Raw genomic sequence first — 15,852 nt, 5'->3', positions numbered from 1 at the left:
GTTCGCTGGTTCTCGGGGGCAGCCTACAGCCCACACTGTCCTTTTGAGTTGACACCGCACAGAACGAGGAGACAGTGAAGTTCGTCTTGTGTTTTTTGTTGTCTTTTTTTTCTAAGCCTCCAGATCTTACCAGGGCAAGTTCTTCGAGACCAACAGTCGTGGCACCTGATCAGAACAGGAGGTAACTTGTGATCCAACTAGGCAAATGGCAAAGCTAGGACAGAGTCCAAACATATCTGGCTTGCAGTCCTGTGTTCTTTCCCCACAGGGGTGGGAAGCTGGAAGAAGATTATCAAGGTCTGATAAGCACTGCCTAGTTATGGTATAAAACTAATTAGGGATACCAATCCTGGAGTATGCTCATTTCCACAAATCAAGGACACCAGGTTCACCCAGCATGATGCCAGAATGGACACAACTTAGCTCTTGAAGAAAAGTCTGCAAACACTGGGGTGGGGGTCTCCCACTGGAAGTCACCTGACAGATCACTGTCTGAAGGGCACATTCCATCTGTCATGATCTCAGGGATACTCAAGAGTCCATGCGAATCTCACTGCAATGATAGCTGGCCCATCCAACTCTTGAATACCTCTCAACAGCTGACAGTGGTCACAACAGCTGCTGTTTCAATACCACTGATTGTTGCTCATTAGCTACCAGGACGGATATATATATGTCTGTCCTTCGTTAAGTGTCACCTAAAAGTGACGTGATCCTTTCAGGGCTTACTAATGCAAAATTTAATAGCAACTGCTTTTTAAAAAAGAACATGGGCTCCAATGAAATGAATGATCTTCTGCCAGGCTGACTCCTGGGTCGCTGAGCATACCTGCTGCTGGGCAAGCTGGACCTGGTACAGCTGCTGCATGTACTGCTGGTAGTGCTGCTCCTGGAGCTGCCGGATGAGGATCTGCTGCTGTTCGTAGTTCCCTGGGTACTGCTGGGCTGCATATTGCTGGAACTGTACCGCTGTCTGCGAGTTCAGAGCTGCCATTATCTGCTGCCTGGAAACAGAAGAAAATCTACACTAGACCGACTCCACAAGACTGTGACAAAAGAAAATGTGCAATTTATTTTCTGAATTTTTTAACGCTTCAAAATGACTACACTAGTAATGTATCTCTATCAACACAATCTCAGGCCCAGAAAAAAGATTTACAAAAATAAATTTGGCCCGTAACTTTTTATTTAGGGTTTCCAAGGGAAAAATCTATGGAGGGAGAAAAACAGATTTCTAATCCAATATAGCACCATCACTAACTGCTTAGCCTCCATCATGGTATCCAGCAATACCAGAGCGTGTTCTAGGACATGTACAATGAACCCACCCAGGTCTGATCACAGCTCTATGAGGGCTTCACAGAGGAGGAGGAAGGGGCATAAGGACCTCGCCTGGTTAACACTGCTATGTGCCAGAGCCAGGCTGTTCGAACCTGGAACGCTTGCTCCAGTGCCTAGACTGGATACTCTTTAGTCAGGATGTGATCTATGGCAACATGAGCAATTCAACTGTTGGGCAGGGCTCATCCACTTAAACACAGGAAAAGTAGTAAGATGAGTTAAAAGATGCACGTTTTTTAGTTGATTTTGGCTTAAAAGATCCTGTGTGGTAGAACCATGGGCCCAGGTGTTCCTGTGTTGAAATTTTCATACAGGCAGATTGCCAGGCCTTTTCTCCTAATGCGCTTCTCACACACACTCACTTTCTGCCAGTGATTAGGAACCAAGTCACAGTTGACCCTTCAGAGTTTTCCTAGGCACTGAATCACACCATAGGGGACTGCCCATCTTTCTTCCTTGGAGCAGCTATTGAACTCAAACCACACACCTTTGGGTTGGCACTGCAACTCCCTACCAATAGGCCAACGACCAGAGCTACCTACAGAGCTGCTAGTGGGTCTAAACTGCTGATCTTCTGGTTAACAGTCAAACATTTTAACCAATACACCACCAGGGATAGCTACTCTTGGTACAGAATACTAATTTCTATAAACTGATCAACCTAAAAAATGTTGTTTTTTTTAAAGTCACATCTCCATTGTTTAATTTGAAAATAGATTGTTGTGATGAGATAGCCTATTTAAAATTCTCTAATTTACTCTTGTTTTTCTTTTTTTAAATTTTATTTTATTAATTTTAAAGAACATTTACAGAGATTTTGGATTTCCATTCATTCATTGCTACACTTTCTCCCTGCCCAGCCCTCCCCCCCTAAAAAAATCTTAATATAACCTATTAATAACACAAACCTTTTCAAACTTCTAAAGTAGTAGAGTGACATACAATCTTCAGAGGTCACCTCCTAGGGTACAGCGGCAGAAGGTGAGGGAAAGTTGTACTCAGAGTGTCTCGCAAAAGTAGAATGAAGCCCTGGATCACCATGAGGCTAGCATGGAAGTTCCTTCTGTGGCACTACCCAGAAACAACAAGCAGAAACCCACAGACGGTCACATCTCTGGTTCCACCTGCACTTCACACCACACCTGGCTCAACCTGTACCTCACACCACACCTGGGGCCCTGGCTCAACCTGCACCTTACACCACACCTGGGGCTCCAGGCCTGTGCCCTGTCATGTTCATGAGGATTCATCACCTCTTCCTTCCATCTATAACTCTCTCCTGATATACCTGCTTTCATCTTCCCAGTGTAAAACAGGCTGGACCAACTGGATTCTCTCTACTGGAAAATAGTAGTCTCAGTACCAGCCATTCTGTGTCAGATGCACGCAAACACAGAGCACCTAAATCTGCTGGAGAGCTTTGCATGTGCCAAAGCAGAGTGACAATTCACAGGGGGCAGAAAAGGCAAAATAGTGACAGCAGCTGAGAGAAGTGAAGACAAGAGATCATGTGCAGCCAGAGCGTAGCTTCCGCTGGATGAACCCAAATCCTCCTAACAGACTTTCCTTCTGCCACCAAGTGCTGCTTAAGACAGAGCCCTGTTTACTAAGTGAAGACTGGTCCAACATAGTAGGTGACTAATACTGACTTACCTCTCACCCTCAAGGTGCACAGACTCTCCTGAAAGCACACTATGGTAAAATGTCAAGTTAATCTGCCACTTGTTGTGTGCAGAGACAAGCCACAGCACACTTACTTTTGCTGTTCCAGTCGAAGTCTTTCTTCTTCTATTCGCCGTCTCTCCTCTTCCTCTCGCCTAAGCCTTTCTGCCTCTTCTTTCCTACGCTTCTCTTCCTCCTTCTGCAGACGTTCTCGTTCTTCTTCTTCACGAATCCTTCGCTCCTCCTCCTCTTTCCTATAAAACAAGAGAGGGAGAGAGAACTAACCTTACAGGAGAAATCCTAGGGAGGAATACTTTTAGGCCTTCATTTCCTGGTAATTATTTAGCAAACCTGAAATGCATACACGCCAATACTAGAAATTTACCACCTGGATCTAATCTGACAACATACAGGATGTTATCAAGAATTATTACTGCAGCAGTTAGAGAAAAAGGTGTCCATCAGTAAGGTGACACGTAAACCACTGGTTACTGTGTCCTAAAGATTCTTCTCTAACATATGCTCATAGCACCACGAGTTTTTCTTTTTAGGTATTTGTTACAGTTTTAATTACATTTGTGAGATAAACTTAGTAATACTTAGGTGTTGGGGAGCTGATTCCAACTCACAGCAAGCTAATGAATTCTGTCCAGACACACACCATCCTCACGTGTCTGTGCTAGTCACTATGCCAATCCACTTACTGAGGGTCTTCTTCTCTTTTCCAAGCTCAAAATCCTTTTCTAGGGACTGGCTCCTCCTGAACATGCTCCCTGTATGTGAGATGACCTCTCACTTTCCTTTTTCCTAAAGAGCACTTCTGGCTGTACTTCTTCCAAGACAAATTTTTCTGTTATTTTGGCAGTCCACAGTATATTCAATGTCCTTTGCCAACACCCTAATTTAAAGCCATCAAGTCTTTGTCAGCCTTCCTTGGAGCAGGTGCACATTAGCCTTGAAAGAGACATCTTCACTCATTTAAAAGTTCAAAGAGGCCTTCCACAGGTTTGTCCAACATACCTTCATTTATTAACTGCTGCTTCTATGAGTGATCATGGATTCAATTAGCAGATATCCTTAACAAATACAAACTTTTCTCAGATGATGATTATCAGTACTTTTTCACATATTCTATCTTTTCATCAGAGTTTTTCTTCTACTTACATAGATATCTTTTTGCTTCTTGCAATAGTGTGTTGGTTTTCCTTGTGGTAAGTGGAGTGTTAGCCTAAAAGCTGGCTTTTTAAAGGTATTACAGTTAGCCCCCTCTGGTCTCCAGCTACCTTAAACTGCCGACACATGGTCTTGCAAACCACTAACAGTTGTGGGACTAGGATAAGTGAAACAGTAGTGCTTTCCACACTGGGTAAGACGAGGTAAGCGTGACTTGTGGCGGTAAGACTGGAGGGAGACTGGGGCAAGACACAGTTGAGTGTGAGACCCTGGTGGCAAGACCCTGGTGATGGTGGTAGAAAGACTGCGGCACTGCTATGGAGAAACTGTAGCAAGCTGTCACCTGAGGCTTCTTGCATTTATACTGGCCACAGTTAAAGGTTTTTGCTGTGCTTGCTGAACTGAAACCATTGCCTGGCTAATTGAGGAATTGTGCCTTGGAACTTGGGCTAAAGCCTGGACTTGTATTGGACAATATTCTTTGCCTCCCTGCCTCACCAACCTACTTCCCCAATGAACCCCATTCTCAGTACTGAGTCGGCAACAAATAAATGAGCCTCTTGCTGCTGCTGTGGCTCTAGAGGCACCATGGGGCTGGGATACCTGCTCTTTATCTGCTTTCTGCTCTGGGGCAGTGAGGGGCTGTGCTATTCTCACTGACTCTGACCCTTTCAGAGAAAAGCTCGAGGTCCTGTGCCCTATGGCCCATTTTCTCCTCCTCACATAGTTAAGTCATACTTATTGCTTAACCTTCCAGCAGGTTAAGCTGTAAATCATACAGGTTGCCAATCTTTCTTCCATGTTGTTGCTGGTGCATTCAAATGATCAGATAGGTGCTGCCTCTGGGTTAGGAGCCAAATTCCCTATAGCCCACCTCACCTAGTTATGTGCATTCCTAGGAATGCTATACTCTAGGGGAGGGGAGCCACTATCAATTAACTGACCTGCTTTTCTTTTCAGAGTCTTTTTTGTTAATGTAGAGAAATGTAAATTGATCTTCTTATGTGGTCCTGTACATGTTACTTTGCTGTACTATTTTTTTAAAGAAAGAATATTCTGGGTTTTTTAAAAAGTTTATTAATTTTAATGAAAGTTTACAGAGACTTAGGGTTTCCATTCATTCACTGTTGCACTTTTCTCCCTGCCCACCTCCTCCCCCCAATTTGCTCTTCTCTTTGAAAAGTAAAAGAAAAATTGTTTTATTGTTATATAGTCCCTTTCCCCAAGTCCACTCCACTGTGCAGCCTTCATTCTGGACTCCTGTCATGACAATAACACCTAATCATATATCCCTTTTAAACAGTTCTCTCCCTCATCTGTTCCAGTGCAGTATACATTATTTATCCCCCCTTTATCAGTCTTCCCTCAACCTCAATGTCAGTCCCCTTTTACAACAGTGGCACTATGCAGTATTTGTCCTTTTGTGACTGAGATATTTCACTCAGCATAATATCCTCCAGGGTCACCCAATTTGTATAATATTTCATGAGTTCCTTGTTTTTCAATGCTGCATAGTACCCCAGAGCTTCTCTATCCATTCGTTTGTTGATGGGCACTTGGGTTGTTTCCAACTCTTTGCTATTGTGAACTAAGCCGCAATAAACATGGGTGTGCATTCAACTTGAACTATTCTTTACTTTTGTAAAGTTTTTGGGATTTTTTGGTGTGTGTAAAATCATATTGTCTGCAAATAAGGATAGATTTACTTCTTCCTTTCCAACTTGTTATTTTGAGTCTTAATTTTTTTGTTACATGCCAATGAGTTGCCTGTGCTCATACTGACCTTATGCACAATAGATCTGAAGCCTGCCCTGTCCTTAGCCAAACTCACTGTCTCCAATAGACCTAATCCAATTTCTCCAGTCACTCCATCTCATCCTGGATCTTCCTCTTATGCTGTCCCTCAGCTCTTCCAAGCATGGTGTCCCTCTCCAAGGACTAGTCCCTCCTGGCCACATGCCCAAAGTATGTGAGACAGAGCTTCAAAATCCTTGCCTCTAAGGAGCAGCCTTGTTTCACTCTCTCTAGGACAGACCTGTCTATGCTCTTGGCAGTCTACAGTATACTAAACACTTTTCTTCATCACCACAACTGAAAGTCATCAATCCTTCTTCTATTATCCTTAGTCAACTGTCCAGCTCTCTGGTGCATAGCAAGTAATGGCAAAGACCATGGCCTGGATCAGGCACACCTTAGTCTCCACACTGACATTGTTGGCTCTTCAGTACTCTACAGAAGTCCCTGACAGTAAGACTTTCCCAAAGCAGTTTGTCTTTTTATTTCCTCACTACTGGTGCAAAGAGTTTCAACTGTGGAACCATGCAAACTAAAGCTGTTAACAATCTCAATCACTTCTTCATCTATCATGAAGGTGCCAATTGGCTCAGTGGTAAGAATCTTTGTTTTCTTGATGTTGAGTTCCAATCCATATTGAAGGCTACAGTCCTTGAGGTTCTGGAGCAAACACCTTATGTCCTCCTGAGTTTCAGAAAGCAAGGTTGTATCATCTACATAACACAGGTTACTGATGAGTCTTTCTCCAATCCTGAAGCCACATTCCTCCTCATTAAGTCTAGCCTCCTGAATGACCTGTTCTGCATATAGATTGAAAAGGTGTGGAGATAGGATGCATCCCTGATGTATACCTTTCCTGAGCCTGAACCATGTAGTGTTCCCTGATCTGCTGACATATTTTCAGCAAACAGATGCTCCCTTGGACACACTAAAAAATCTGAGAAATCTGGCCAACTGACTAGATTAGAGCTATACTTAGTTCTATTTCAAAAAAGTTACCAAAAAGAATGTAGAAATTACTGAACAATATCACAGCAGATGGATTCTACAAAGGTGTGTTTTCTGTTTTGGTCAAGGCTTAGGAATGGACTGTTGCTCGCAATTGGGTATGAGCTGATTTGATTTTGGCTCATATTTAAAAAGGCATTTGGGCCCACAGGCCTGGTTTTAATTATTTAGAGTCTAACAGCACTGGTCTGTCAATTTGGTGTACAGAGGTAACTTAAGATTGCTGAGATGGTAAATACTGTGACAAGTGCAATAATGATTACCTATGGTGGACAGTTTTTAATGGAGCTCCCAAATTAAAACAGGTTTGGAAGCAGGAATGACATCCACTTCCAAAATAGCTTGCCTCTGGAAACTCTAAGAACTTGGAGAAACTATGAAAGTTATACATGTTCTAGGCTCTTGTTAATAGGGTCGCCATGAGCTGTCTACAACTCGATCACAAATATCCACACATAAGCAAGATCCTGCTGAAGAGTATTCAAAAATGACTGGAACAGTACATCAGCAGAGAACTGCCACATGTGCAAGATGGGTTTAGAAAAGGCTGCAGGACTAGGGCCATCATAGCCAACATTAGCCTGATGTAGGCAGAAAACAAGAGAATACCAGAAGAATGTCTGTGTTTCATTGACAAAGGTACTTGACTGTGTAGACAAAATTTGTGTGACTAACTTTGAAAATCTGTGCAGACAAATTATGAATAACACTGAAAAGAATAGATATCCCTCAACACTTAATTGTGCTCATGGGAAATCTGTCCCATTTGGATATTTCTTACTTCCCTTTTTTATGTTCTAGTATGGACTTCTAATACAATACTGAATGAGAGTGGGATAAACAGGTATATTTGTTATTCAGATTCAAGGAAAGTACTCTCAATCTTTCTCCATTCAGAGTAATGTTGGCTATTGATACACACGCCCCCAAAACACCTTGACTAACATGAATTCTTTTTGACAAATTTGTTTTATTGTGATCTAAATTAATAGATCATATTGGGTTTTCATGCAATAATTCATCATTTTGTTTAATTAAAATATCTAGTCAATGGCTTATTGTATATTGCCTTTCCCTTAACTTAATAACTGTTAATTATCTTTTTATTTATTTTCATTCTCCTCTTTCTACTTCTGTATTCTTTGTAACCATCCAAGAATGATACTGTGTGCAAACCTTTCCTTAGTTTTTTTTTTTTATTTTGAGGGTTTTTTTGAAGGTAAAATGTAAAGATAGATGTATTAGAATGTTATATACCAAAAGGGTATATAACATCCTCCTTGAAAGGAAATATGAAGGATGCCTCTTTAGTTTATAATAGTGTTATATGGATTGAAGCTCAACATCAAGAAAACAAAGATTCTCACCACTGGGCCGACTGGTAGCTTCATGACAGACGGTGAAGAGATTGAGGCTGTTAACAGCTTCAATTTGCTTGGCTCCACAATCAACACTCTTGGTACCAGCAGCCAGGAAATTAAAAGACGAATTGCACTGGCCTGCTAGGAGAACAAACAGGTTTGTCCTAGAGAGGGTGAAACTAAGCTGATCCTTGGAGGAAGCTTCGTCTGACATACTTTAGGCATGTTGCAAGGAGGGACCAGTCTTTGGAGAGAGACATCATACTTGGAAGGATGGAGGACAGCACAGGAGAGGAAGACCCTCGATGAGACAGACTGACTGTGACCAGTTTAATGGGGGTTGGTGTGTCAGAGACAATAAGGTTGGCTCAGGATAGAGCAGGGTTTAGGGCTGTTGTACACAGGCTCATTATAAGTCACAAGCCACTCGACAGCACATAACAACAACATATACAATTATGGTATAATCGTCCTTTTGTGACTGACTTGTGTCACTCAGCATGATTTCCTCTACATCCATTCATGTTACACAGTATTTCTCAAATCTTTTATTGATCTTTAGTGTTGCACAATGCTCTATTGTGTGGCTGTTACTTTAACTATCTGTTCCTTGACAGACACTAGCTGCAATCAACAGGAGTGTGTATATATCAGCTTATGTAGCTGCTCATACTTCTTTGGGATACGTACCTAATAGAAGGTATGCTTTATCAAAAGGCATTTCCATTTTCAACCTCTTAAGGAAGCGCCAGCCTACTGTCAATAGCAATCACATGTTTACATCCCCAACAACGGTGTAAAACAGCTCCCTCTCCACACTCTCAGAAGCATGTTAGTTAATGTCTAACTGAATTTTGCTATTGTTGTTAGAGTGAGATATTGTTCACAGGGTCACTATATACTTGACTCAGTGGCACATAACAACAAATGCTAATGGAAGCATATGACAATCTGGAATAAGGGGTGCACTGCTGAGTAGAGTGGGGAGAAGAGAAGGAAGGAGAGGGGAGGGAGGGAGGAAGAAAATGTGCAACAACAACAAAAATCATAACTAAAAGCTAACGGGCACTCTGGTGACACAGCCCACAGGGGGCTGCACTGCTGACCTAAAGGAGTACTTTTCTGGCAGCTGGAATCTCCCAGCAGCTCCCCAAGAGAAAGACGGACAATCTCCTCCTATGTGACTGACAGAACTATGAAAACCAAATGGAGTGTCAGGTATGAGCTGCATCCAACTCAATAGCAATGAGCTGAGAACAGCTAAGGACTGAGTACTTCTTCACGTGCTTCCTGGCCATCTGACCACCTTCTTTGGTGAAGTGTCTATTCAGCGTCCTCTGCTAGCTTTCTAACTGCCTTGTCTTTTCTTGTTGAGCTGTTGGTATTTTCTATCCATTTTAGAGATTAGCTGCTTATCAGACGTGTCAATGCCAATTACTTTTTAGCGCTGTGAAAGTTCATTTTACTCTTATGGAGAAAACTTTTGATGCAGACTTCATATCTGAAGGACATGACCTTCTTTTAAACATGTTACAGTGGGTACGGGGCAATATGCTCCACATGTCAGCCTGATGAACTGTATAGTCTTAAATTCTTGAAAAGAATTTTTTATGAACTTCACCTTTTGACATAATATGGTTTTAAAAGGAAAAATGCACCTTTGTAAGGTAAAAGAAGTAGTTGCTTTTAACTATGCTTAAAAAATATGAATTGTCATAAAAAAAGGAACTTAAAACAATGTATACATACTTCCAAAGGCATTACAGCAACACTTCATTCATTCATTACTTCTACACCACAGATTGCAGCACATAATTCAATTTCCCAGTTAAACAGACCTCGTTCCATTTTTGTTAAGATGTAAATATCTTTCCTTGAGAACAACCTTCCTTTGGATAAAAATCTGAAAATGTATTAAACTGTTTCTACCTTCTTAAGTAAGAATAAATGGTATTTAGTGTTCTCTATTCCTTTTTTAAACACTGTCTTTTATTTTTAAAGCATTCGTTCTATTTGACTAATAATACATGAAAGTATTACAGTACACCAAGACATCCATATTATACATCTTGATTAAACCTAAAGAAAACCATAACAAGAGAAAGGTAAACAACCCAACTGAAAAATGGCCACAGGATATGAATAGACACTTCACCAAAGAAGACATTCAGATGGCCAACAAGTACATGAAGAAATGTTCAAAATCCCTAGCTCTAAGAGAGACGCAAATAAAAAAAAAATAATAAAAATTAAAAAAAGAGATGCAAATCAAGACAACTATGAGATATCATCTCACACCAGTAAAAATAGCAAAATTTAACAGAACAGCAAGCAACAAATGCTGGCGAGGTTGTAGAGAGACTGGAACCCTTATTCACTGTTGGTGGGAGTGTAAAATGGTGCAACCACTGTGGAAGGCCGTGCGATGCTTTCTCAAAAAGTTACAGAGATACCATTTGACCCAGCAATTCCACTACTGGGAATATACTCCAAAGAGACCATAACTGACATCCAAGCAGATATATGCACACCCATGTTTATCATGGCTTTGTTCACAACAACAAGGAGCTGGAAACAATCTAAGTGCCCATCAACAAACGAGTGAATAGAGAAGCTGTGGTATATTCACACAATGGAATACTATGCTGCATTGAAAAACAAGGAACTCATGCAATATTATTCAAAATGGGTAACCCTGGAGGATATTCTGCTGAGTGAAGTATCTCAGTCGCACAGGGACAAATACTGCATAGTGCCACTGTTGTAAAGCGGGACTGACATCGGGGTTTGGGGGAGATGGAGAAAGACGGGATAAATAATGTATACTGCATTGAAAGAGATGAGGGAGAAAACTATTTAAAAGGGGTATGTGATTAGGTACTTTTGTCATGACAGGAGTCCAAAACAAAGGTGCATAGTGGAGTGGACCTGGGAAGGGGGGTGGGGGATTATGAAACAATGAAAGACTTTTTCTTTTACTTTTCAAAAAGAGTGTATTGGGGGAGAGGGGAAGGGAGAAAAGTGCAACAATGAATGAATAGAAATCCAAAGTCTCTGTAAATTTTCATTAAAACAATAAAATTTTTAAAACTCTATAAAGAAAACGGAATGAAAACAGCTTAGAGATTTTATTACTTGAAACTTCAAGATTAAATGGAAATGTATTTTTTGATGCTTTACTCATATACCTGCCTTTTCTCTCATTTGTTTCTCATTTAAAAGGGATCATTATCCAGTCATTCACCCCAAACTTCAGCAAGAGTAAGGAAGACATCTTTCTAAATTATTCTGGAATTGATCTGTTTAAGTCTCATTTTGCAAGTCCATTTCTTTACAAGTCTGGCATGTAAGATTATAATTACTTTTCCAAGGTTTTCTTTTCTTCAGTCGGCTCTAGGTCGGCTAGCTTTTGTAGTTCTTGTATCATTATTAAAAGTAACACAAATCTGGTTCTGAGTCTCCTTCTGGTCATCAGCAAGTGGTTTAAAGCACACATGCAAAGACTGATACTGAAACTTTATTGCTGACAATTTCTTCAAGAGTATAACTGGCTTTTTCTTGCCAGCTGTATCAGTATGATGTTTCTTAACTTCATATTCTAGCCATCAGTTCTAGTTTATCAACCTCTGCCTCCATATTGAATAGTTGGCATTCCTCTCTATCCTTTTTTAATTGTATTTTTAAAATTTATTCATCATTTCACATTCTCTTCCCCCACTCCACCCAACACTGCATCCCTTGTTTCCAGATTGTTGTCATACATATAATGCCTATCACATATTCCTCTCAGACAGCTCTTCCCCTCATCTATTTTACTGCAGTGTTCATTATCTATCCACTCTTTCCTCATTCTCACCCCCAATCCCCCATGGCTGTCCTATTTTATAACAGCGGAGTTAAGCAGTATTTATCCTTTTGTGATTGAGAGATTTCACTTAACATAATGTTCTCCAGGGTCCTCCACACTGTGTAATGTTTTACAAGTTCACTGTTTATCAGTGCTGCATAATATTTCTTTCTGTGAATGTACCATAGTTTTTCTATCCATTCGCTTACTGATGGGCACTTGGGTTCCTTCCATCTTTGCTACTGTGAATAATGCAGCAATAAACATGGGTGTGCATACAACTGTTTAACTGTGGCTCTGGTTTCTTTAGGATATATTTCCATTAGTGGAGTTGCTGGGTCAAATGGTATTCCTATTTTCCATTTTCTGAGAAAGCACCAGACCACCTTCCATAGTGGCTATACTGTTTAACATTCCAACCAGCAGTGAATAAAAGTTCAAATCTCTCCACAACCTTATCAGCATTTGTTGTTTGCTGCCCTGCTGAACTATAATATTGTTGCCAGGGTAAGATATATTATAGTTCTTTTATTTTGCATCTCTCTTGACAGGTAGGGATTTTGAACATTTCTTCATGTGTGTCTGCTATCTGAACATCTTCTTTGGGAAGTGTCTATTCATATCCATGTGTCCATTTTTTGACCAGGTTGTTTACCTTTTTCTTGATGAGGTTCTGAAGTATTCTATGTATTTTCCCCCCTGTCTGTTCTGCGGGTTTTCTCCTTACCATGTTGGAGAAGTTTTTTGATATGCATAGGGCTTTGATTCTCAGAAGGTCCCATTCACCTATTTTATTTTCTTCTGGCTGTAAGTTTTTCAGGATGTTTGGAAGTCTGTTCAATGCCACGTTTAGGGCTTCTAGAGTTCTTCCTAACTTTTTTCTGACAAATCTTACAGCCTTTAGTTTCCTTTTAGGTCTCTGATCTACCCTGAGTTGGCTGTTTGTGTCTGGTATGAGGTGTGGGTCTTGCTTAAGTTTTATGCAAATGGTTTTTCAATTTTGCCAACACCATTTGCTAAAGAGTCTGTCATTTTCTCACTTAACTGATTTTATTTCCTTGTCAAAGATCAGTTGACCATAGAAGATGAGCTAATTTCTGGGTTCTCAATTCTATTCCATTGACATGTATCTGTCGCTGTACCAGTACCTATACTGCATGCTGGCTTGGCCATCAAGGCTATGTAGTAGGCTTTGAGATCAGAGAGCAAGATGTCTCCTATCTTTTTTCCAATAGTGTTTTGCTCTTTTGGGGTCTCTTTTTATTCCAGATGAAATTGGAAGTTGCCTTTTCCATCTCAATGAAGAACAGAATTGGTATCTGTATTGAGATTGGACTGAACTTATCTTTGGTAGAATTGTCATTTGCACAATATTGTCTTGTATCCATGAGCATGGTACATTCTTCCATTCCTCCAGGTCTGTTTTTGTTTCTTATAGTAATGTTTTGTAATTTTCTTTGCATATAGGTCTTTTGCTTCTCTACTTAGATTTATTCCCAAGTATTTCTAATCTAATCTTGTGATTAGCTACGGTAACTGGCATTGTTTTTCTTGGCTCCATCTCTATATTCTTTGTCACTGTAGGGAATTACAATTGATTTCTGCATGATGATCTTGTACCCTACTTTGCTGAACTGGTCAACTATGTCCAAAGTTTTCTCACTGAATTTTTAAGATTTTCTAAGAATATTATCATATCATCTGTATATAGAGATAGCCTCACCTCTTCTTTGACAAACTGGATACCTCATCTTTCCTTGTCTTACTGCTCTCACTAACACTTCCAATACAATATTGAATAGGAGAAGTGATAGTGGGCATCCTTGACTAGTTCCTGTTCTCAAGGGGAATGCCTTTAATCTCGCTCCATTGAGAATGATGTTGGTTCTTGGTTTTATGTATATACTTCTCACTATGTTGAGAAAATTCCCCTTTATTGTCATTTTGCTGTGTTTTAATCAGGAAGAGTTGTTGGATTTTGTCCAAGGCCATTTTTGCATCAATTGATAGGATCATGTGGTTCTTGTTTTTTGCTTTGCTAATGTGATGAACTGCATTGTCTTTCTTATGCTGAACCATCCTTGTATATCTGTTGTGAATCCTACTTGGTCATGGCGAATTTTTTTTTTTTTACTGCTGCATTCTACCAGCCAGGATTTTAGCATCATGAGAGCTACTGGCCTATTGTTTTCTAATTTGGTGTTGTCTTCATCTGACTTTGGTATCAGGGATATATATGTCTGCTTCACAGAATGAGCCTGGGAGGATTCCATCTTTTCTATGTTCTGAAATACTTTATCTAGAATTGGTGACAGCTCTTCACAGAATGTTTGATAAAATTCACTAGTAAAATCATCTGGTCCAGGGCTTTTCTTAGTTGAAAGTTATTTATGATATGTTCTCTATTCTTGATGGCTCAGAGATTATAATTACAAACATAAAAACTGTATGGTAATCTCCATATGGAGATGGAGATGTTTGTCCACATAGAAAATGGCCCCTATCTGCCATTCTTTTAAAATTCTATCTACTTTTCATGGTTTCTGTCTTTTCCCAATTATTAGGCTGTTTTCTCTTTCAATATATTGTTTTTAATCCCGTTTGAGGGGAAAATCAGAGAAGGAACTGTTTCTAAAATAAGTACCATAATTTGAGGTAAAACTAATTTTGCCTGAGACCAACGTGGTGCCCAGACTGATGTGGTGCTCAGAGATCAACGTGGACAGAAGGAATTTGAGTCAGAACTTTTATTAAAATAATTAGTTTGGGAGCCACAGGAGCAGTAAGCTGTGGGCCCTGGCAGAAGCCACCAGCTGAGCCACTGTGGGACCCACTTACCAGGAGCAAGCAGATCAGTGGGAATTTAACTGTGTTTTCTCAAGCCCTGCTGGACCTAGAGCCCCACTGGGGCAAGCGCTGCTGGACAAGAGCTGCTAGGCAAGAGCCAGACAGCTAGAATTTGAGTAAGGACCCCATGTGGGAGCACACCTAGACAGCTGAAATCTGAGTAAGGTTCCTGCGTGTGCCTACCCTGCTGCCAGGCTCTCCCTGCGACAGTGCCTGCCCTGCCCCCTACTCAGCTCCATACCTGTGCCTACATGTCCAGTCAACTAACCTGCCTTTAATCTGGAGCACCTTGATTTGACTTAGCTACAAGAGGCTGCTTGCACAGCCCTGAAATGAACCTTTCCTGGAGTCAGAAGTTCAGAGAGAAACACAGGCAAAGTAGCTGCCTATCCGTTTTCTAGAGCAGTGTCTTCAGATAAAGAGCCTATCATCACCTCAGGCATGAAAACCTCTACCACAGCAATGCCACGAAAGAAGCGGACTATCCCACACCCTACACAAGCACAAAGCAAGATGTCACTCTCAAAAGGTGACATAGTACCAATGGATTTCCTGAAGTGAGAAAGTCTGATGGAACTTTCTGACACAGAATTAAAACAACAGTGATTTCCCATCAACAAACTAATGGATAGAGAAGCTCTGGTATATTCACACAATGGAATACTATGCTGCATTGAAAAACAAGGAATTCATACAATATTATACAAAATGAATGATCCTGAAGGACATTATGCTGAGTGAAACATCTCAGTCACAAAAGGACAAACATTGCACAGTGTTACTGTTGTAAAATGGGACTGATATCAGGGTAGGGCGAGA

The 15,852-nt window shown here is 40.6% G+C and overlaps 1 protein-coding gene across 1 annotated transcript in view; it reads right to left on the bottom strand.

Annotated features, from left to right (window-relative positions):
* The window catches only part of ACBD3 (acyl-CoA binding domain containing 3), a 53,261-nt gene that overhangs the window by 10,939 nt on the left and 26,470 nt on the right, over nucleotides 1-15,852 (bottom strand). The window contains exons 5-6 of the mRNA XM_006897764.1: nucleotides 3,099-3,257; nucleotides 830-1,004 (exon numbers count right to left, since the gene is read on the bottom strand). Of these exons, the coding sequence (XP_006897826.1) occupies nucleotides 830-1,004; nucleotides 3,099-3,257 (334 nt within the window). The remainder of the gene's footprint in view (nucleotides 1-829; nucleotides 1,005-3,098; nucleotides 3,258-15,852) is intronic.

Source organism: Elephantulus edwardii, unplaced genomic scaffold, assembly GCF_000299155.1.
Source record: "Elephantulus edwardii isolate Elephantulus edwardi_28Jun2011 unplaced genomic scaffold, EleEdw1.0 scaffold00214, whole genome shotgun sequence".
NCBI lineage: Eukaryota > Metazoa > Chordata > Mammalia > Macroscelidea > Macroscelididae > Elephantulus > Elephantulus edwardii.
Note: the sequence above shows the minus strand (reverse complement) of the source record. Positions and strands in the feature narration are given on the sequence as shown.